The sequence below is a fragment of the Megalopta genalis genome, chromosome 12, assembly GCF_051020955.1.
Source record: "Megalopta genalis isolate 19385.01 chromosome 12, iyMegGena1_principal, whole genome shotgun sequence".
Lineage (NCBI taxonomy): Eukaryota > Metazoa > Arthropoda > Insecta > Hymenoptera > Halictidae > Megalopta > Megalopta genalis.
Window position 1 is genome coordinate 8,186,239 of NC_135024.1, and position 24,681 is coordinate 8,210,919.

The 24,681-nt window shown below is 39.7% G+C and overlaps 1 protein-coding gene across 11 annotated transcripts in view; it reads left to right on the forward strand.

The window, feature by feature from the left end:
* Positions 1–24,681, forward strand: part of LOC117217487 (Kinesin heavy chain 73) — a 151,723-nt gene that overhangs the window by 95,475 nt on the left and 31,567 nt on the right. For all 11 annotated transcript variants that reach the window (XM_033465116.2, XM_076525553.1, XM_076525558.1 and 8 more), the window contains exons 3-7: positions 13,170–13,333; positions 18,946–19,214; positions 22,282–22,529; positions 23,469–23,586; positions 24,369–24,581. In XM_033465116.2, coding sequence (XP_033321007.2) covers positions 13,170–13,333; positions 18,946–19,214; positions 22,282–22,529; positions 23,469–23,586; positions 24,369–24,581 — 1,012 coding nt within the window. The remainder of the gene's footprint in view (positions 1–13,169; positions 13,334–18,945; positions 19,215–22,281; positions 22,530–23,468; positions 23,587–24,368; positions 24,582–24,681) is intronic.

The window sequence follows — 24,681 nt, forward strand, 5'->3', positions numbered from 1 at the left end:
GTAAAATCCGCGGTCTGCTAATGAATCTCTTACTTGAATCTTACAAGGTTATTGATTACAGCATCACGAAATCTTTTTATTCAAAAATTAGACTATCCTTATGATAAAAATTTCTGAGTAAGTAATTTGTATGTGAAAATGGTATGTTAAAACAGAAATGGCTCGCTAGCTGCAATCTGCAAAACACACAGAATAATGTCTAATCGAGAGAAAGAAACAACACGTTTTTATTTATTTCGTAACTAGCTCTTTATAAAAAGATAGACCTTCGGACATTTTTTGATTGTTAATTTAGCCAAAAACGATTATACTCATTTTTAAAAGGTATGCACTCTCGAAATATAGTCTGAAATGCTTCTTCAAAATTTTGTGTGGAAAATACAAAAATTTATTTGAAAGAAGAATAATTATATCAACTAATAGCATTTCTTAACCACTGTAATTGTTCCTCGGTTTCAGTTTTAGAATCGATTGAGCACTAGAAACAATGGGGACAGAATGGAAAGTTAATGTTTCAATCTAGACAATCTTGATCATACTTCAAGAAGCTTAACTTCCGGAAAATTCGTGCTGATTTCAAATATTTAGTGCCAGGAGGAATGCACTAAATGCGTTCTTAGAAGAAAGAAATATTTGCTCGCCGTTCCTTTGTGCAACTCGAGTCCACTGAATCGCACATTCGCAGGCGAAAAGCTCTCGACGGCTGCTTACCCCGGCCCCGATCGATTAAAACGGACTTGACGCGGGTATTATCTCTAGCTACCTGTTACGCTTTTTGTTTCGACTCTCTGCTCGATTCCAGACGCCCCGCCGGAATAATTAAAAATGGCCGTTCCAGTTCCCAATTAACCATCCGAGGCTTCAGTCGGCCATTGAACGTAGCTCGTCCGCGACTGGATGCATTGTACGCCGTAATATCGCGTATAAAACGATTGCGTTAATTGCGATGGTATAGAATGTACGTCTATGTGTGCGGTTGCGTTATAGTCGGCGAACACGATGATCGGGAACGACTCGCGCCGCTTACGATAGCTTATATAGTCCGCGCGGCACAAGAATCAGTTACGGTTCTTTATCTTCCGAATCTATCAATTATTCATATCTGTACCCCATTATACAACCTTTATCTTTCCTATTCAATAATTCATACTTTTACCCCACTTTCGACGCAATACGCGCTCATCAATCAAACGTAAATCATCGTCAAAAAGTCGTCTGCGAGCGAATGGACGAGCACAATCAGTACCGTAAGCTGTTTTAGAAGAGCCTTGCCCGGTTATTTCCGGGCAAGCAAAAAGATCCGTCTTGAAGAATTTCTAACAATGAATCGATTCAACCTCTACATTTTTACTGTATTTAGACAATACCTTGAAGATTGTTCGGAACAATTTTCTCTAAAATCTCAAATAGGAGGTGTCGAACAAAATAGTATCTTCGTTGTATCGTTGCCGAGCTATTTTATAAAAATTTGGGAAATTGTAGAAATGTCGATGCTAAAAACAAAGGATTGAACGAGCGAAGAACCCAGCGAACAAACGGAAGGAAACGGAGGGCGAGGTGCCCGGTCGCCAAAAAATCGGCGGGTCGTTGCTCGATGACGAACGCGTTCGGAGTCGTAAACCGTTAAACGAAACTCGGAAGAATCCCGGAGCAACGTAGAATCCTCAACGGCCGGTTAGCACACTTTACAACAATCGGAAGTTCCGCGGTGGAAACGTCCCTGAAAAACGCCGGCATCGACCGTCGCCGGCCGCGATACAACTTCCACGTTCATCCCTTATTCATAAGCGCGTGCAATATTAAAAACCGCCCCGCGGAACTTTCGCCGTTTCGCTTGATCGTATCGTAACGACCGATTCCGCTCGCGGCCAACAACGTGAAACACGACCACGACGACCGGCCCGATCCTATTCCGCCGATGTTTTCCGGGGTTCGTTCCGCTGCGGCAAGTTGACAAATCGCTCGCGCGGGACTGCGGAATCGCGTCGACGATCGCCGACACGGGAAATCGGTCGCGGATCGCATCGGAACCGATCGTATCGGCCTCTTCTCGACAATTTTCCCGAGGTTTTTAACGACTCGGCTGTTACGCGGGTTTCTTCCAATCACGGTGTTTGTTCAATCCTTTGTTCGGTCGCCGACCATTGCTTTTTTCATTCTTTACTGTGATTTTAAGGTTTCGCTTCGATACGGTCAGATTTTTTCTTCGGCAGCGTGTTTCGATTCATTCGAGCATATTCTCATTTTTGCGAGAAACCTTTGAAAATTGTTGTTAACCCTTCAACGCCGTATGAAAGAAAATAATTGTGCTGAAATAATGTATCGTAATATACACTATACAATAATCAATAATACTGTATAATTTGTTGTTAATGTATTTGTGTGATGATAACGTTATGTTAACGCTAAACCTATCAAGCTCTAAAAGTGAATAACGTGTGTCGCCATTTTTATTATAACGTAAGCATGAACAAAGGAATTCATTCAACCGTTTCTTAAGATAGAATCTTCGTAATTTCATCAATTTGAAAATAAAAACTCTTCGTTTAATGTTAGCAATTCAGAGGTGTCGTTTAGTAACAGCCAAGCAAATACTCGGCAAGTTTACGCAACTTGCCTAATAAAAATGACAAGATTCACTTCGTTCAAATGTTGCGTAAAATAATGTATTATATTAACAAGCGATACATCAACAATATTTACTAGATAAATTATTCACGAGTCGCGCAGATTGAGAGAACTCTGCCGAATCATTTTGTTTAAAGTTCTGCTACAATGTTCAGAACGCTGAAATAAATTATCCGATGCTTATCAGGTAACTAGCTGCGGTAAGTTTAACACGGGGGAGCAGCGAGCAAACGTGTCGCAAATAGTAATTAAAATCCCGAGATCGGCGAATCGACGTAGCCGAGCGCATTCGATACGGCGAACGCAAATTATTCCCGAGGCTACGCCGACTTTCTACGGTTCGGATGCAAATTGGGGGAAAAGGCGGAGGGTTGGCGAGCGTCCCAGCAGGCGGCGGATGTACAAGGCGAACAGTGAATCGGGGCTTTAACGAAGGTAAACTTAATTAAGGCGGTTGTCACTGGCGCGGCAGAGACTTGCGTAGGTTGAGAAGGAGAGGGAAAGAGAGAGAGAGAGAGAGAGAGAGAGAGAGGGGAGAGTTAGCCGTAGAGACCCGTTGTAGCCAATAAATCGAGTATTTCGCTCGTGTAATATCGCAGACGCTTTAGCCCTCGACCAGCGGAACTGTCCAGTGAACCCGTGTGAACCGTTTTATGTCCGCTCGCACACGCCGGCTGAATGATTCTTGCCAGTACGGCCGTATATCCTAGTGTTACGAGCGGTACGAATTATTGCGGCTCTGTAGATATAACGAATCCGCCACTTTTGTTTCGCCGCTTCGCAGCGGATCGTCCAACAGGTTGAGTGACTCCTAAATTCAAGATGTTCATAGACATTGCTATAGAGATGATCTTCTGGTGTCCGTTTTACGAGAGTGTAGCAAAATTGTTACTCGCGTAGAAAAATACACACCCAATTCTGTATTCACACGGCTTTGATTTAACACGGTCTAGAAAATATAACTTGAATTTCATTAACTGTAATTTTCTAGATATATTTAGAGAGAGGAGTATTTTTCTGTGTACATGGTATCCTTTTTTACACGATCTTTTTTCGCGCGGTTTTTTCTGGAACGTATCTACCGTGCAAAAACAGAACTGAGCGTGTTTAGAGTGCAACGTTGGGTTTGGATTTTGGGCACGAAATTTGGTTACTTGTTTTGCCCTCGTTAAAATCGTGATTTAGAAGCTCGACTCATCTTTTAGGAAACGATCGCTTGTATTGTTTCGGTCGAAAGATGATTTATGCAGTAATTTCTCTCAGAAATGTTCGGAGGTCAGAATTGAAACTGGCAGATCTGAGAATACCAAGTCGCGATTCTTCGAGCCTCGCGGCTCGTTTTTATAGAAACTCGGGGTAGTTGGTAAAAAAAGGCAGCGACCAGCATGTCGGTATACATTAATATGAATACATTAGTAATGCTAAGTAATAATGCTAAGATAAAAACGATGACTTAAATTTTTTATTTCTAATCTTTTTGCCACGATTCGGAGGCAATTCGGACACCACATGCCACGATTCGAAGGCAATTCGGAGTCCACATGACACGATTCGAAGGCAATAGTGGCTACTACGTACCTTGTTGCTCCGCGGTTTTTCTTACTTGACAGAGGAAATTCACAGCAACCCGAAATTTGGAATTTCCGGGAGAAATTACTGTACTTCCTTTCAGAACGCCAGAGGATTGGTGAAACTGTGAATTTGGTGCATTTGTGAGAATATTGGGTAGGTTAAGAAGAAGAAGAATAATCAAGAATATAATAATATATAAATATAATATATATATATATAATATAATATAATAATATAAAAATAATATATATATATATATATATATATATATATATAATATAATATAATAATATAAAAATAATATATAAATATAATAATATATAAACAAGAATATTGTGTAGGAAGTTTAAGAGAGGATGAGGATGTCTGAAAATTCTCGAAGAGAGTCTGACCTCTATCTTGAATTTGAGCCCCCGAAAGTTAGAAAATTCCGAGAGAATATTTTTCATTGTCAACACGAAGTAACACTTTAAAGTGTAATTATGTTTCGTGAAATTGTTGATTATCCAACTCGATCTCAATGTTTCTTTTATTTTGTTTTGTCATTCCAAGTAATAGCAAAATTGTAACAAGATAGTTCAGTCATTGTCTAGTATACTAGTTCCTCTATCACCTAAAAACAAATTCAATTATCGTTTATTCTAGTTTTAAAACAGTTATCGCGTTCTAAAAAGTACCCGAATATCGATGGAAATCACTGTATAAATTCCCGTGTACGAATTTATGTTACAATGAAATGCTATTCAACGTATCTGTGAAAGAAATCACAGTGCAAAATGTGAACATTAAACTACGAACAATTCATAACTTCGCGGCCCTTACGTTTAAATTATCACAAATAAAGATATGATACTAACTCCCCCAAAAAGCGGTTCGAAAATTACACCTAAACGCCCAGGATTCTAAGTCGACGTTTCTGCTAAAAAAAAGAGGGGAACTCCCAAATAAGTGGGACGATGAGTCAGCCTAAGTTCGGAACAGTGGTCGTCAGACGTCGCCCCGAATACAAGCAATTACGCCGCACTGTCCTAACCCAGTTACACCGTCTGACCACCTGTACACCTTTACTACTGACGGTCTGACCACCGCAGAGGCTCGCGTGCCGAAGGCCGCTGGATCTCGTCCATATACTGTGCTGCGTGGGTTCCCCGTGTTCCCGTGTACACAGGGTGTTAATAAAAGACCAGGCCCCCTTTCGTAAGGTCACCAATCTACTGGGTGAGTCATCGCGTTGTTATCGCCTTGAGAGTATCGCTCGAGCCAGCCGCAGAGTGTTTCACAGTTCTAATGCCACGAAACTCATCAGGGTTGAGTGATCGATCCCCCAGTGGCCGGTGAATTAACCATTGTGAGTCATGATTTCTTTAGCGGACTTGCTCACCGGAGCCACCTTCGTCGTTAATATGTTACTGCGTCTTCCTGTACTAAGTCCTTCTCAACGCTTGCACAAGCAAATTGAGGGACGAAGAGTTATGATTGAAAATTGCTACATCGACGATTAATTGTAGTCGCTGTTTACGACAGTCGCCTTTAAAATAAAGTATGCTATATTTTAGCATACTTCGCAGGGTATCGTCTTTTATCGTCCATCCTTTAAGCGACATTGTTCAATTTGTGATATCTATAAAAATTCATATTTATAATATGAATATAAAGGAAATAATAGAAGTATAATGGAAGTAAAATAATCGAAGTAACTTGAAGTAACTCAAACATGATCAGCTGAAGGATGAACGCCGAGTGCAAAACCAGTAGCCGGATGCTTAAGATAAAAGCATATCAATGTCACGTCATGTGAAATCACCTGACATTCGAAGAGCGCATATTTCTATCGCTTCGAATTTATTAGAAACATAATTTAAAAACATCTATGTGTTATTTTCAACACGCTGAAATCATTTAAGAAATCTGACTCATCTTTTATTATTATTCGAAGTAACTACGAACTTACATTTGATGTTACTTGGGTCTCTTACTAGATGTCTATATTCTCACAAATGTTCCTTTTTTGCATTTATTGTGCGCACCCAAGGTCTACGTTTCTTATTCTGACAAATTAGAAATGCTGCAATATTTTCGACATGTTCCTCGCAATCGAGCTTTCACACTCCATCAAAAATGACGTATTACTAAATTGTTACAATATTAACCCTTTGCACTCGAAGTTATTTTAACTGTAAATAGAAAATCATTTTTCTAACTTATAGCGTTTTTATTTTACATGGCAAAATGCATTTTATGCATATGAAATTGATTCTTGGGAGTCACACAACAATTACACTCTTAACAAATTCTTTAAATCTAAACTTTGTTCATATGAAAATCATCTTAAAACGTGATGTAACAAATTTTAGTGGTGCCTCAGAGTCGCCACTCGAGTGCAAAGGGTTAATATGCTCTTTGTTTTCTAACTAATGCCATGACCAATCGCATAATTTCACGTCCTATCGCATGATTTTACGTGATTCCGCGTTACGCGACATTAGTACGTTTCTAATTTTATTTCCGGGGGTGTACGTGATACACCCTGTGCCCGGGGTGCACAGTTTCGGCAGAGCGGTAAGGTTATTTTTTGATACGTTTACCTCGAAACGTAACAAGATTAACATTCGTATCAAGATGCCCTATTAAATCCGAGTCTGAAAGGCACACCCTGTAGTTGGCCGAAGGGGTTTGGTCACGCGATGGTCAGCCCTGACTGGTCCTTCCCGAGCCCCGGTCCGAGGGGGGCACGGTCCCGATTAAAACGGAGTATCGAGCGGCCTACGTTTTCTTCGCATACAAGTCCGCGGATCCGCAGCGCGCTAGAAACACGGAAACGGATCTGGTCGACGCGGTGCCGTCGGCGTGGTCGGCCCAATTTGCGTGTGCCAAGTGGTTCCGTGATCCCCGCCGTGGTGCCACCGACCATTTTTTCGTGGTCTCGATCCTTTTCCAGGGGTTGAACGACCCACCGCGACGACGTCCACGCGAGCCTATCTGCCATCGGGACCCGGGAGCTTCCAAATCTGGCAAAGTATCCTTCTTCGTACTATATCCTTGTAAAATCGCCGATTTTCAACGTGTTGCAGACGTCGGACACGAATACACAATTTCCTGAGTAATTTATCGATTAGACGCAGCGGTTTGTCGTTCTTTTCAGTGCACAGTTTAATTAAGGGGTACAGTTGAAAGTGCATTTCTCATGAAAATGGATGGGTGAAATTTAATACAACGAAAATATTGAAACAATTTAGGGGCATGTACGAATGTATTATTTTCCACTCATTGAAATTAGTAAAAAAAAGAAGGAAATTAATGAAGAAAATTTTTGATTCGCGGTCTAATCGTTCATGTTTGTTAATTGCATCGAAACTAGAAAGCTGAAGTATTATTTCTAATCCTAGACTAATTTGTTGATAGTCCGAAAGTGCGCAAAGAAATCTACGAAATTAATGTGTAACGAAGTGCAATTAAACAATTATTCGAGCTAACGCGTCCAAGGAGGCGTCTCGTTCGCGACGAAAACAGCGAGAGTTTGTCGAATCAATTCGACGAACATCGCCAGCGTTTATTTTATCTCCTGCTAGAGATCATAAAGAGCGGTTGAAAGCGGACCGAAGAAAGTTGTTCGCGATTTCGAGATTTCCTCGTGTTATTTTCGAGGAAGTATTTCACTCTCGAGATCCGCCTGATAAGAACGTTCTCTCTCATTGTTCTATTATTCTTCCACAACGATTAGCGCCGACTCCGATATTCCGATCGCTTCCGATTTGTAATTGGAATAAGAAAAAAGAGAAGAAATTCATGAAAATATTGCCCCGAGAGGATACAATGTATCGATCCGAACGAGGATCATAAATGTAGTCGACGGAAATAAGTTGGCCACTTGATTCTGGAGTGGATGTGTCAAACGACGCGCAGACTTTTGCCGTCATCGATTCCGCTCGAGATTTATAATTGAAACGTCTTCCTTTTAAATGACTGATCTCATTTTTTCAGAAATAATTTTCCATGCACGATGCACTTCGAAGTACATTATTACTAGTCCGAAGGATCTTCATGCGCGATAAAAACGTTCGGCGCCAATTCGAGAAGACAATAATTAGATAAAGAATTATGTTTTCTCTTAACAATTTCAATTATCTGGAAGTAGTAAGACAGAGCGTTTAAAATCTTCCGAATGCTTTCAACAGCCTCGCATTTCACCTACTCATTTCTTTAGCAACTTCACCGTCGTATCTTTACCGCTATCGAAGAAACATAATAAAACATTGATAAAAATTTATCGTGCCACGATAAGTGGCTGCTAACTTTACAATGTTATCAAAAGCTACGATATTTTCCGTTTGTGCATGGCATTCCAAACAATGGAAATATTAATAGAATTTAACAACATCTATCTATTATTTTCTTGACCCGTTGATACTAAATAAATAAATCTCGACTTTCAGAAACCGTTTCGGGTCACCGGAAGATTTTCAATTCGCAAATTCCATTCTCCGTCGAGTTCTCGACAATAGACGTCGGCCAGCGACACGCTTACGCGATACAAGTTTCTACAGACTCTCCGGCAACTATGTGCCAACAATACCGACATTATTCTCCAGAAACTTTTCTATCGGCTGTCTAATCGCCACTCCCCGGCAGACTCGGCCCGCGTAATTATGCAAATCGGCCGTAACCCGCACGGCAGCCATTGTTGCGCGGATTTAAGGCGGCGTTAGAACGCGGTGCAGTCGAAACTTCCGGTCCTCGGTGCCACCCCTTCAAACCTCCCCGCAAAACCCCCTTCTGGTAATCCTGGCAAACTCGGTAGGAGACGTCTCTTGGCACGCGTGCGACGCGATCGAAAAAGTTTTATCGGCCGAGACCGATCCGCCGGTTAGGCGAATCGGTGTCCTGCGACGGTTTTATGAACTTTCTGGGACGGTGCATCGATTCCGTTGCACGTCCTCCTCGTTTATCCCGACATGCTGTCGCGCCTACGTTCCACAGTCTTCTGCATCGGACTTTCCAGAAAAATGTCAATTATTATATTCTGCGAGGAGTCGTTATTTCTGTTATTGTTATTTTATATTTCTATGTACAGTAATGTCTCTCTTACGGACGCTCAGATTGTCCACTAAAATGGACAATTTGGGAAGAGGAGATACGATTAGTTATAAATATATTAGTTATAAATTGTCAACAATTATAAAAACGAGCCAAAAGGCTCGAATAATCGTATCTGCTCTTCCCAAATTGTCCAGTTTTGTGGACAATCTGGGCGTCAATTAGAGAGACATTACTGTATGTAGTCCGACATATCTGACTGGCCATTTCTACACTTTCTTTAATCTTCCACTGACACGCCACAACCTCAATATCACGAAGTTGAAGCATTCCACTTGATCCAATTAACATTGAGAAGTTAGGAAGACATCATAGATTGGCGTAGCAATTAATTTCTAAACCTGAGAAAATTATTCCGTCACCCACTTTTTTATGTTCCTCGGGGTGACGATTTCATTATTTTTCGAGTTAGATACTACGAAATGTCAGACTTTTCTATTTGTGTTCAGGTTTCATAATTTATTACAAAAGGGAATGGAATGAAAAACAGTAAATGCATGAGAGAAAGTTAACGATGCTGTTACGTTATTTTCGAACCATTGAAACTGTTAGGAGCAAAAATGAATGAACAATGAAATAATAAAATCACATATGGATTATGAAAATGCGAAAACAAAGCCAGTTGGATAATGATATTGGCAACAAAACAATAGTATTTAGTAATTGGGAGACTAATATTATTCTTAAAAATCTTTGCTAGTCTACAAATTTTTTACGTCCTGACAAAATTAAGGTAAACAACAAGATGCGAAAGCTCGAGAGAACTTAAAACATATTTTTTTATTATTTTCCATCTACCGAAGCCTGAAACTGAACATTACTAAGATTTATAGAATACTTAGAATAATATAGAAATAGAATACTGTACTATACTACCGTACTACTGTAGAATACTGTAGAATATTGTAGAATAATATAGAAATAGTTAAACTAATATTATCTACCGTAAATTTCAATTCGTTACTTTCGGTTTCATTAGCTAAATTTGTGGGTTTAATACGTGGCACTCAAAGCGATACAAAAGATAAAAAGCATAGTCTGGACAGCTCGGAGACGTTAGACTGCCATAGTCCATCACGTCGAGCAGGTATCGCGTTACGAAATCGCAACGACTCGTTGTTCCGCGGCGTCACCGCGAGCTAAACGTTCCAGTTCCGTTTTTTCCTCGCCGGCCCGGAAAAACCGATGGAAACTGATTACTCGGGGAGAAAATGCGACGGGAAATCAATAACAGGGGCCGATGCGTATAACGCCCGACCGTATCCAACGACTTCGGATCTTTTGACGTTTGAGACAGGGTCGGTGGCTCGGATATCCAGGACAAGAGGAAATCACTTTCATTCCGAGGGAGCTGGCATACGTGTCTCCGCCATCGCGAGGCCAGCGTCGTTCGATAATTCGCGAAAATAATGTCGCTCTCGACATGAGTTTCGTGGCCCGGAAGATCGACTGTTCCGAAGCTCGCTACGAAAAATCAAACAACACGGTGTAGAGGCTGATCCGCGAAGGTTTCAGCCTTTTAGTGGCCAACGATGATATATCGTTTTTTCCTACAGTTGACAAAATGTTGTTTTCTCAATACTTTTAATATATATATAATAATAATATTATTATTATTATTTTTATATTATTATATTATTATTATTATTATTATTATTATTATTTTTATATTATTATTATTATTTTTTTTATATTATTATTATATTATTATTATTTTTTATATCATTATTATATTATTATTATATTAATATTATATTATTATATATATTATTATTATATACATATGAGCCGTTTATTTTGAAAGTGGCATAAGTCACTTTACCGTAATGAAAAGTGGTGATTTTTTAATGTTCATACGAAATTATTTATACTGAGAAAAATATATCAGTATCCTGAGATAACAAATACAAGTAAATCTTCTCAAAAGTTAGCATCCATATTTTTAAACGTGTTAAAACGCAAACCCTTAAATATATCGACTTAAAAACAAAGTGACTTATGCCACTTTCAAAATAAACGGCTCATATATAATAGTTTAATTTCTTATTTCTTCTTCCTCTTTCAATTTTCCAGTTATCAGGCTTTACAACATTTTTGTAATTTCTTTCCGAAACTTTATCTAACTTTGTCGAACAGGTTTGGTATATTTCGGTCAGATGTACACGACTCTTTTGGTCGGCACGAAGAAGATTAAATGACTTATACGAATTTCTGCTGAAATATTCTCTCAGCCAATCAGATGATGAAATATGCAAGATGCTGCAGAGTTCGTTGATAAATCTTCATCTTCTTCAAACTGGGATAAGAAAACCGGTTGCACGGTCTTGATTCATGAATTTGTACGCGATTTATGAGCCTTCCGGTCCGCAAAACTCTAAGTGATGAAACGTGAATGAATTTATAAAGATTGATAACGGATCTTTCGTGATGGAGGCAATTTCATGAGATCCATAACTCATCCGTTTTCGTGTTTATATTTTCTTACATATTATTTTATATTTATATTTGTACCGTAACAATATTTCGTGGAAATTAACAGTTTCATTTTGCACGTACCACGCGTGGAAACAACGAAATATATTGCAAAGATTGATGCATTTGGATGCGTTTAGATCTACAACAGAGAAAAATAAAGAAGATCGTGATCTGAACGATCCACGGATGTCGTCAGCATTAAAAGAGAAAATGAAAGAAAACGCTGTAATAGGTAGTTTCCGAACCACAACGTATCCTGCTTTTAATTTCGGGATTCTTAACAGCCGTTAATTATAAGATTATTAAGCCGGCATTGTTCATTCTTATCGCGAGTTACAAAGACTGTCTTTCCGGTGGAACTTCTAAGACAGAATTAATTCCGTTTCATTGTCAGTGCAAACAGAGGCCGGCATTAATTTCTCAGCGACACATTTCATAAACCTGCCCCCCCCCCCCCCGCACGCTCCCAAGAGACGCCAGGCTGGATTTAATATCTAGAATGCTTTTAGCGGCGAAAGGGTTGATTTGCAGTCCTCCTACACGTCGCCGGTGCCTCGGCGATTCTTTCATTATCGAAGCCCCAGGTGCCCGTAAATCGATGTTACGGAATATCCGCGATTATTCATATAATGTAATTGTTTCGCGCAAGGTGGAGCTCTTGGGATCGCGGATACCACGGCGATGCAGTGCCGTTCGCAATTAATACGCATTGTGGAAAATTGCCAGGAAAATCGCGAAGACAGCTGCTATTGTGCTGCGCTATTTTTAGCGCCTCGATTTTCCCATTCCAATCACTATTATTCTCTGTCCATGTATGGCTTTCTTCTTTCATCTTATTGATTATTGCAAAACACAATTGATTCGATCGTATACAGTGCAGTTAATAGGAACATTGTTGAAAAAAATATTGCGAATTAAATGTTATTTTATATCAAGATCAACTGTGCTTCTTAAATCTCATCGAACAGTTTTTAATGTTCTGTTTAACGTAGTTTAGCGACGTTTTATTCGAACTTCCAAGTGAATAGTTTCTAACGAAAACAATGTTTGCAAACAAAAGTCAAAATTTGTTCCTCCGGATCATAAATGACACACGAAGATCAACTGGGTTTCTTGGACTGAGTTCCTGGATTGCATCGCACGTTTTCGAATACCATCTTCGATTCAATCAATGATTTGTAAAAACCTCAAGTTTAAATTACCCAATTGATCTTCACGCGTTCTCTACGTTATCCAGCTATCAAAGAATATTTCCATCGCAACATTGTTCGCATCGCCAGCAGTTTGCTAGACGTTGCAGGTGGCAATTCGAATGGCCACCCGGCGCACAAGCGCGCACCTTTTACGATCAGCAATTTCAACGGTGTATTAATCGAGCCGCGACGTTTTACCTGTTGCAGAAGCAAGCCAAAAACATTCGCGTTCGACCATTGTTTCCACTCTCTGGACCCGACCGCGGAGAAATTCGCGAGCCAGGAGGTGGTGTTCGACGCTCTGGGCCGCGACATTTTGGACAATGCGTTCCAGGGCTACAACGCCTGCATTTTCGCATACGGACAAACCGGTAAGCATAATCGTTAATCTTCATTTTTGCACGCGTACGGCCGTCGCGCACGACAAATGGTGCGACGACCCTGCTAGTAATAATTCCATATGAAAAAGTAAGTAGAGAGAATGTGTATGCACCGGTTGACTCGAGCTCAACTGGGTCAGGCTATAGTTACCGTAGAAGTTGGAAAAAAAAAATCGCGCGGGAAAACTTTCGCATGATACAACCGCATTTGTCAATCTACCGCTTGCAAAGTGTAACGCTAGTTTCTTAAACGAGGCTTCGACGTTTCTTGATGGACGTTGTCTCGTGCATCGTGCGAGTTCAAATCGATGCGAAGGATCGCGGAATTCTATCCTGAAATCGGTCGCGACTGTTAACGTAGCTAGTAGTCGGGATTCTGCACGGCAATAGACGCGTTTCGAGCTTTGATGCTGCGAAGCCCTTCGAAACTCGCCTGTACGGCGCGCGAGCTTAGACTATTAACTTAATTATGAACTCCACTCACTGCCACGATTAATAGACGAATTTCGAGTTCAAACGCTGTGGAGTCTTTGCAAATGCGCTGCTAAGGGCCCGGACTATTAAACCGACCATTAACTTCGCTAATAGACAAGATTTTAGGTTGATAGACGAATCCCGAGTTCAAACGAAGCGCAGTCTTCCGAAATTCGCTTCTGAGGTTAATTTTAGATTACTGCCTTAATTGGCTACTTTACCAAAAGGCATATATTTAACAGTTGTACGGAATCATCATAACGCCATAGTAACTTGATTTTTGCAGGTATAACTTTTTTTTTACCAACCATATACTTTTTCTCTGATTTATTTTGCGTTGATTTATCATGTCACAATTGCATTGCGTGTAAATAATAGCGTTTCTCAAGCTAGAAATAAATCAATAAAAAAGTATATGACCGTTGAAAAAATATTACATTTGCAAAAATCAACCTGCCGTGAGTCTTCCTTAATTATTTATCCAACTCAGCGATTCTCCTTATTATTAAGTAATCCAATTATACATTTCAATAATTCCTGTAATTATGTTTCACGGTTCAGTGAGCCTTGCAGTTCTGAATTAATAATCATCATCCAGAAGAAATCTCACCTGACCGAGAATCGACTTTAATATAAAATATTCGCGATCCAAGGATCAATTAGGGGAACAGAGACACAAGACTCGATATTTAACCTTGGTCCAGCGAACTTCCCGGTTGCCACACCCAACAGTGCGGCCATCAATGGATAGAAATCAAAAAAGTCATTGCTTCAAATCTTTTCAAAACTATAAATAATATTTTTTTATGAAATCGTATAATCTTTTTATGCAGATCGATGCATCTTTGTATTTTCTTTGACGAATTATTAAGGCATTTTGGTCGAAATTCGATTAGCTTAGAAGTTATGACTTTTGTCCCGGATGCTGATATAAGAGCCGCACTCTTCGCCGGCGTAATTCGTGGCTGATTAAACGCCTTTCGCGCGGAACCGTTCCACGTGCTTTGATCACCGTCTCATTTCATTTGCATTGTATCGGGTCGTCTCGGATTACGGATTTGTCGCTTCGTCGCCGGCATTGTGCGGTTTTTAAGCCGGCCAGCAACGTCCCGCGTTCAGATTATCATTACCTCGCTACTGCGGGATTATCTGCCGCTTTTATCGACCGCGGAACGGAATTTTTTAATATCCTTCCCGCGCGAGGTTGTCCCAGCTTGTCAACGCAAACCGAAAAAGATTGCAGCCTTCTGATTCTTATCCGTCCTTTAAATGAAAATTAATATAATACAAATTTAAAAATGAATTCTACTATAATTTAAATTTCTGTGAAAAAATTCTTATACGACTCAAATTTATATTAAAAATATATTATAATTACAATTTTCATTAAAAATCCATTATATCCTATACTTACATTGAAATCTGCTATAAATTAAACCTCTGCTAGGAATTTTCCATAAATTAATTTAATATTGAACGTTTATTCCAATTAAAACTTGTAATAAAAATTTATAATTTATACTCAAATCGAGAACTCTGTTGCAAGTTTAACTTGTTTGTAGGCAACATTTGAAGTGTTTAAAATAAGCACGTTCAAAGAGTAACGAAGACATTTCATTTTTGCTTTCACGCCGAAAGTATTTCGATAATTTGTTTTTAAAGATTTTTAAGTGGTCCGTTAAATGTCTGTTTCCAACGAACGGTGATTACATTAGCGACGCTATAGTGTCGCGTGTAGCGTTCTTTTCGAATTTAAGGGAGGCAGCGTCGGTGAAGGGTGGACTGGCGTCGCGAGATAGAAGAGTTAAGGGTGGAGAAAGTAACGACGTCAATTAGGAGCGAAGAATAGTAACGCTGTAGGCCGCGATAACTAAAATTTATTATAATGCCGCGGGCAGCAATTTAGAGACCCCGGCCGAGACACCGGGCTGCGCGAGCGTAAAGGTTAAGGGTTAATTTTGTGCCCGGGAAAAGAACAATGTCGGCTTACGGTCGAGACAAATAATAGAAAACGCTTCGTCGACCTAAGTTTCTCGGATATCGCGGATATTTATATCGATGCCTACTAAGCGGACAAATGTCGATTGTAATATTCACGACGAAGCCGGAAGCTTCTCTCTATATTAAAAAAAAATTGGAGAATTTGTAGTCTTTCCTGTGTTGTGACGAGACCCGTTTTGGAATATGGCAGTATAGTTCACTATGAAATTCATTCTTTAGTCTATAATTTTACTATAAAATCTATGCACTTCATGTTCAATGATCTAATAATAAGTCGACAACGGATTTTGTTCGTTTATTGCAACAACTGATAAAGGAAATACAGAATAGTTAAAACATTGGAAGAATTTTGGAATAGTGTTACATTATTTTCAATTGATTAAAACTGTGAATGAAAAAATACATTATTATTTAGCTCTCGTTCCATACAATTGTCGAACACATTTTTTTTGCATAAATATGCAACTATCGTTGCAGCATTAACTATTTATATTATTATTATTATTTGGTATTAGCATTAATTAATCTTTATAAGCGATCATATTTTCTTTCGTATAATTTCTATTCTATTTTCCAAGGGTTTTTCTCGCGAATAAATGACTGAAATGAAATAAAATTTAATTACAATCGATCTCACGTTTCGCAAAGGGAAGCTTCTCGCATAGATTGGAAAGTTAACTGATATCTGGATGGAAAATTCATGGATATCGCTGCTAGATATACTGTCTAGACTCTACCGCCAGAGTCTAGAGCATAGACCCACGTTCATGCATCTTTCAGCGACATCAATGTCTCGATTCCAGACGCTAGATACGTTGTCGGAAGTTCTTCCGATTCCTTATTTATGGACTGCTTTGCATATTCGTAAAATGCACGTGTCTCACGAGAACGAAACAGCATGAATTCATAGTATATATTCGTGATGCATACTCGGTTATATGTATAAAATGAAATAGTAAATTGTCAAGGCAATGAAATCATAAGGGAGTTCACTTGTAGCTTCTGGACTCTAGGCCTGTGTTCGTACAGAATTTATTCCTATGATTGTCTATAGTCTGAGCTCTAGATTCTCAACGATACTATCGTACATCTACCTTGCATATTGGAGAATTTGAACTATCGTTATAATTATTGGATCTCAAAGAATAATTTTTCCCATGTTCTCCAAAGTTCAATCTTTTATTTTATTTTATTTTATTTTATTTTATTTTATTTTATTTTATTTTATTTTATTTTATTTTATTTTATTTTATTTTATTTTATTCTATTTTATTTTATTTTATTTTATTTTATTTTATTTTATTTTATTTTATTTTATTTTATTTTATTTTATTTTATTTTATTTTATTTTATTTTATTTTATTTTATTTTATTTTATTTATTGATGATTGCATCTTCAGTATAATCATGCTAAAAACATTGGGCTCCGCAGCAGAGCTTTCGGTACACTAAAGGTTAACAATGATAAATTCTAATCGTCGAGGCAGAGAAGAAAATCCATTATAAAGTCCAAGAGTTGAAATAAGCTACGACTGACATCGTTATTCGCAAGCCACCCAGTACATCGTTCGCGCTTTATCTGAAAGCAGGAGCGAAACAATTGGAAGTGTCGTCGTTCACAAAAGCCTATCTGGCGTTCCCCATCCGTTCGCGGCGACATTTATTTGTCCCGATAAGAGTGAGATGGTCGTTTCGCGGTGGCGGTTTAACGCCGCAAATAACGCAATTAGAAGAGGTCAGCGTCGATGAACGATCCACGGTTGATCTTACACGAGACATTGACCCAACCGTCGCGGCGCTCGGTCGTCGCGTTGCCTCTTTGCCGTAGCGGGGGTGGGAAACGGTTTCACCGGAGAGGTAAAAAAAAGAAAAAAAGAACAGATAGTCAGATTATGCACTTCTAAAGGTTCTCGCATCTTGCCCGTGCACTTAGTCGCTCGCTTGGCATCGGCGAATCGGATTTAACCTCCCGTTTCGTCATCCTCTCAAGCGACTTAGGCCGAGAGACGATGTCTTACGCGGAAATAGATAGATAAGAAACGCTAAGCTTGTTACGGGGGTTGAAGAAATAGCGGAGTCGATCGAGGGTTAACCATCCACGGTCTTAATGTTCGAACACCGATAGCTTTTGCCTCGTTACACCGCTCGATGGGGCTGATGCTCAATTAACCGGTTCGTATCGCGAGTATGCGCGCTGGGAATAGTGGATTGAAGTTCTTTCGAGGAAAACCTTGTTGTTCTCGGGGATGCAAAACAGCTTGCGACGGTGCTAGCCGCGGAGATCGGTCGAATTGGGAGTTTTGTCAAATTTTTGCAAGATAATGGTCGCGAAAGTATTCTGACGCGTTCGAAAACGGACGATTTAGTTCGCTCATTCTTGGCTTTGCCATCTCAAGTAAAAAATTATGTTACAATTATATAGTGCTATGTTTTCAAGCGATATATCTTACAATGGAAAATGAATGAAATCACGTGTGAGAATATCTAATAGAAGAACTGTATTTTTTAATATAACGTAAAAAGTCAAGATACTCTTTTTGATTATGCAAGAAAAATCGAATATCAGACTGTGACTTAATAACATTACATCAATTTAATATTATACATCATACAGTACAGAAGCCTCTGACTATCGATTGCTGAATGAGGTAACACAACGTCCGATCGTAATAAGAAAAATAATTTCAGCAGTAGATTTTCAAGGAAGAAGCGCCACGTTTAAATATTCCTTAATACATCTTTCCCAACGACACGATTTGCCGCACGATTTCCCCCCCGAAACATAGTCATCGCGGAGCGGAGCGTTCAGCGCAATTTCAGCGAACGACCAAAAAGGCTATCCCCGTGATTTCTACCCCGGTGGGAGCAACCAGGTTATTATAATTAGCGGAGACCGCGTTATTACCATAAAAGAAAATAAATGTGGCAAATACGAATTAGCCCAAACTGGAGGGGGAGGGGGGTGGGCGCAGCTTATCGTAACTGCCATGCTCGTTAAAGCCCGAATTTCGTGGCGCCATGAACTCCCTCGAACACGATAGGGCTGGTCGTTGTTTCTCCGTTGTTTTCCCGCTGTTTCCTGGCGGATCTGATTTTTCCCGCTGACGAGGATCGCATTAATTTTCCAGGGTCTGGGAAATCGTACACGATGATGGGAAGCGGCGAGCACAAGGGCATCATACCGCGGCTCTGCGACAACCTATTCGACATGATCGCGAAACAGCAGAGCTCGGAGCTCACCTACAAAGTGGAGGTCTCCTACATGGAGATCTACAACGAGAAGGTGCACGATCTGTTGGATCCGAAGCCGAACAAACAGTCGCTGAAGGTCAGGGAGCACAATGTCCTGGGGCCCTACGTCGACGGGCTCAGTCAACTCGCCGTCACGTCGTTCCAGGTACTCGAATTGCCGATACTTAGACTCCAGATTGCAAATTATGTTTAAGCATTCGTTCCAGGTTGTAGCAAATGAAATGACGGGTTTTGGATTTTTAAGTAAAACTTTTGTTTCAAGGACTCGACGAATCTCTCCTTAATCGTAATAGCCTGCATTAATGCAAGGACGTTAATGTCTTTTTGAAAAAAATCGGAAAAACCGGAACCAATAAATTCGTTGAATGCGAATTGTGGAAAATCCGCCGTTTCATGTGCATAGTTAATTTCATTAATTTAATGTTAATTTAATGTAACACATTAAGTTAATGTGCTAATTTCATTAACGCTAGATTTACGGAGCACAAAAAACAGCTGTTTTATATTAGCTTATAAAAGTAACAATAAGACATTTATCCTGATTTTTAACAAGCGTTACTTTAACATTTGTCGTAAGTAACATATAAATTGAATAAATAACTCATACATGTATCTTTACGATATGAATAAATTTTAAATTAAAAAGTTAGTGACGCGTCATCTGGGTTCCGTGAATCTAATATTAATTGCGAGGTAGTTGAGGAACGACGGTTCATATGAGACGCGACAGAAAGTCTGCTTCGTAACTGTTAAAAGCGTACCAAGTGATATCACGTCGTAACTTAAGGACTTGACACCATGACGACCGATGACGCTACAGTGGCGTCACGCGCGTGCAAACTATGGCGATCGACTGACGTCAGTTGTTTCACCGCGAGCGGACGTCATTCTAGTGTTAGCACTTCGGTGTTTAGTATTGCCAGGTGCTAATCAGATTTGTAAGTTGTTGACGATTGTAGACACAAATTGTATGGAAACGGAGAAGTCTGGGAATTGGGTGAGAATTAATTGAGACCTTGAAACTCGACCAATACTGGGTAAGAAATAACCGTAATTTATATTTCATGGACAATGTTAAATTCGGAGATACTTGTGGTTCACGAACTTGAAAGCTATGAAGGTCATTCGAGGATTGCAATTTCGATTAATTGAATTGCGAATTTTAAGGAGAGTCGAATTTTTCGTGAATCGGCGAACGCGTTTTACCCGAAGTCGCGAAGACATCGGTGACGTATGGTTGTAAGAATTCGGATAGATAGCGAAACCGAGGATCCCTTATCAGGCTGAAGGCGTCGTTTATCAAGCGACGACATCGCCCGCCGTCCGAAATTTCTACGACGGAAGACTATAATTGTGTGTCCGACACAGAGCGGCGATTCTCCTTTATTTATCACCTGTTTTGACCGGGGACTGGCACCGATCCAAAGTTGAAACCGTTATGATCAATATCTGTCGTTGGCGCGCTTCATCAATGCGATCTCGGTTACGGCACGTTCTACGGGCGAGCGTAGAACTCCGCGTGCAATTTTTTCGCAATTTTAATCCGTCTCGCCGATAACGAAATTTTAACCACCACAAATCACCTGTCCGCGACACCGACGCAATTATTCTTCGAGCAACCAGACTATTTTTTCCGCCTACCATCGATGCCCCCGTGTTACACATTTGCTAATGAGTTTCGAATAACGGGGCAATTAATTACTCTTAATCGAGATCGAATTTCTGATCGATTTTTCTCGTTTCATTCGACCGTATCACAAGCTGCATAATAATTCATACGCGACTCGATCATTTCCGAATTAGATTGGTACGTGCCGCAATTTTTCAGCAGCGTACTTCGATTTCTAAATCAATTTTGTTTCCTTTCTGAATCGTTGCGAATCCGATTCTCCCCCATCGTCGATTCAACTGTACATCCCGAATAGGTAATATTCGATTTTCGGATTCATTTGCTAACTCCATTTCTCTCGGTGACAGAGCGATTTCGATAATAATAAAGAATCCCGGCCCCGGGCATCGATATTACACATCTTCAATTAATGGGCCGATCGTATGATAACGATCTACGGTTCTTCGGCAACGGTGATGTTTGCTCGACGATAACGGGATTATAAAAGTTATAGAGTGGTTTCGTCTGGTATCGATTGTATTACTCGGCGAGTAACGAGACAATTATTGCTGTGCACCGAACAACCTTAGCAAATTGATTGAACCGTCACGATCACGATCGGATCTGAATCAAATGGCTCCGAACGATCGTTCGGCCGAGGTACGATCATTAAACGGACGGAGGTAATGATACACGATCCTTTCAGAAAGTAAAATCAGGTCGTTTTACATACGGCGAGGGCAGCGGCTGCCTCTTTTATGCAACAAACACGTTTCGCGCATACCAGTAACGCGTGATAACTCTCGATTGGCTGTGTCTAGCAGAAAACTCATGCACCAACGTCCCCTTTCTGGGTTTTTTTAATCCTCCCATCCCATTCCGAAATTAAACAGAACATTTCTTCTTACAGATAGAAAATAATTCACGACGCGATAATGCAGATAATCGCGATAATCGCAACGCAGCGAGAAAAAGTCAACTTGAAAATTAAGGCTCCATTTAGCTAGATTGCATTAACTAGCGATGCATTAACACCAGCTGCTTACGGTTACTTCATAGTGTTAAAAAATACAAAATTATTTAGAGCTTACACGAAGCAGCGAACTATGAACAATTTCTTTTGAGAAATTGTCGTTAGAGAGGACATTGCTGAATTACTTTCAGACACAATGCTGCTTATAGTTACTGCATAGTTCTCGAAAATAAGAAATGTACGAGATCTTGCCTAAAGATCCGCAGTCTAATGACAATCAACTGCTGTCAGTATTAAAATAGAGACAAATGAAAATTGCGAACGATGTCAGAAAATTATTTCCTCGAAAGGATCACGTCTACTTAGCTCCTGGTAAACAATTTCAATTGGTCGTTGCTTAATTCATCGCATGGTCAAGCTACTTGGACGTCTTTGAATAAATACTTTAAATAGACCAAATCGTTGTCAGCTGTAGCTCTCAGTAAACAAATCGAATTCAAGGGAGGATTAAAAAGATTAGCAGAATGTTTGAAGGTTTAAATGTGAAACATTTCCTGAGAACGTTTTGCGTTTTATGGATCGACAGAGGGTTTGAAAGATGTTAATCGATGTCTTCGATTGATTTTCCAGGACATTGACAATCTAATGGCAGAGGGCAACAAATCGCGGACGGTGGCAGCGACGAACATGAATTCGGAAAGCTCCCGTTCGCATGCTGTGTTCTCCGTGATACTCACGCAGACGTTGACAGATATGAGAAGCGGCGTCAGCGGGGAGAAAGTCTCCCGGATGAGCTTAGTGGACTTAGCAGGGAGCGAAAGGGCTGTGAAAACTGGGGCAGTGGGCGATAGGCTTAAAGAAGGAAGCAATATAAACAAGTAAAGATTCTCTTCTTCCTCTCTTGCATACAAGCTGGATCCTCGGCGTCGGCTGAAACAGCGAATTCCCCGTAAGACGATCAAAGTGACGATCAAAAATATTAACGTGCGAAATTCATTTCGACGGTGATAATTTTGGTGGCGGCTGGCAATCGTCCATTTTGATCGCGGCTAGCTTCCAGCCATTTTGTGGACGAGCTCCGGACATTTTGACGACACCTAAATGTCAGATATTTTAGTGAAACCTAGCTATCACACATTTTAGTGGCAGCTAACTGTCAGCCATTTTAATGGCAACTAGCTTTCAGCCATTTTAGTGGTAGTTGCTGGCCGGTTAGATGGACTGTGATTTTCAGTCGCCCATTTTTGGCGTTTAACCGGTGCACCTTTCTGCACTAGAAAATACCAGAGAACTTTGTTTAATACATGTGATATTTTTATTTTGCGATCGGTATGATTATAAATGCGGTTATTATTATAATAAAATCCAGAGAATAATTCATACAAAAATGCTAGTTTATGATGCCCGATGGATCCAGCATCAAGGACACTGAGGATTCAGCTGCAAATGTTTCTTCTAGAAGAGATATTTTCCAATGTGACACAAATGATGAAATGATACTGAATATTTTAATCGTTTTAAAGTAATTCGGACTACTTCAAGATGCAATTTTACATCCGTCAATATAATTGTTTCATATAACGTGTCCTCCGCGCATTGTGCAGCGAAAATTTGAAGAAGTGCTGTATCAAAAACCAATGAAGCGCTTTCGAAAATTCGGTGATGGGAGATTGGGTTGCACAAGAGTAACCGGATGTCTTATGAACTCCGTGGGGAAACTTGGTTGTTGTGCGAGGAATGTTTGCGGATGTTCGGTTCATTTTGAAGGAGTCTATTGATGATCGATCGCGGGATACACGAGGGACAAATATTTGCAGATCCCTAACGACGTTGGGTCTAGTCATTTCGAAGCTGGCGGATCAGAATTCCGGAAGCAATAAGAATAAGGACAAATTCGTGCCGTACAGAGACTCCGTTTTAACGTGGCTCCTGAAGGTATATCCAAAAATTCTTATTCCACCGAAGAACCATTAAAACACTTATCTCGCTTTAATATAAAACTGTCGCAAAACTGTTTCTAACTTCCTCCATCAAAAACTTTACATCTTGACGTTTAAACTTCTGAAGTTTCAAATATTCAATGTGCAAAGTATGCGAATCTCAAATCTAAACTTTCAAAAATTCAAGTAATTTTTTTGTATGGTTACTCACATTTCGAATATAAAATTTTCTATCACGAAATTATTCTTTATCTTCGTTTGCATTTAAAGCTAAAATTTTAACATCAATTTTTGATACTGTATTGCATGATCAAAACGGAAAAGCTGTATTAATAAAATTAGTATTAATTCGATTAACTATAATATATATATATATATATATATATATATATATATATATATATATATATATATAATATATATAAAAATATATATATATATATATAAAAATAAAATATATATATAAATATAAAAATATAAAATATATATATGAATAAAATACATCCTTCGGAAATTGTTTTTTTCTCCTTATTTATACTGCATTTCCGTAGTACGCGAATAGGACTCGTAACTGTATATCCGAATAATTTTTGTGCCGTTCCTCTGAAACAATATCATTGGCAATCGAGTTTAAAACGCGAGAAATACGAATCCCGTTTCAATTTGTTTAATTAATTGTTATTTTCGACAAACCGCCGGTAAAATCGAATGGATGGATTAATGGCGGTGTCTCGTCCGTGGTTCCGCGCGTGTGAAAATATTGTTGTTCGGTTTTAGGATAACCTTGGCGGCAACAGTAAAACTGTAATGGTGGCCACTATATCACCGGCGGCGGACAATTACGAGGAAACGCTTTCCACCCTCCGATACGCGGACAGAGCGAAGAGGATCGTTAATCACGCTGTGGTCAACGAAGACCCGAACGCAAGAATTATTCGGGAGCTGAGGCAGGAGGTGGAAACGCTGAAGGAGATGCTGCTCCACGCGACTGTAAGACGATTCACTCTTCTCTGTAAACACAGGATCGTTGACTTTGTGCAACTTCGTGCATTGCAGTAGCCTCGGATCCGCGCTGAATCTTATTCAGATT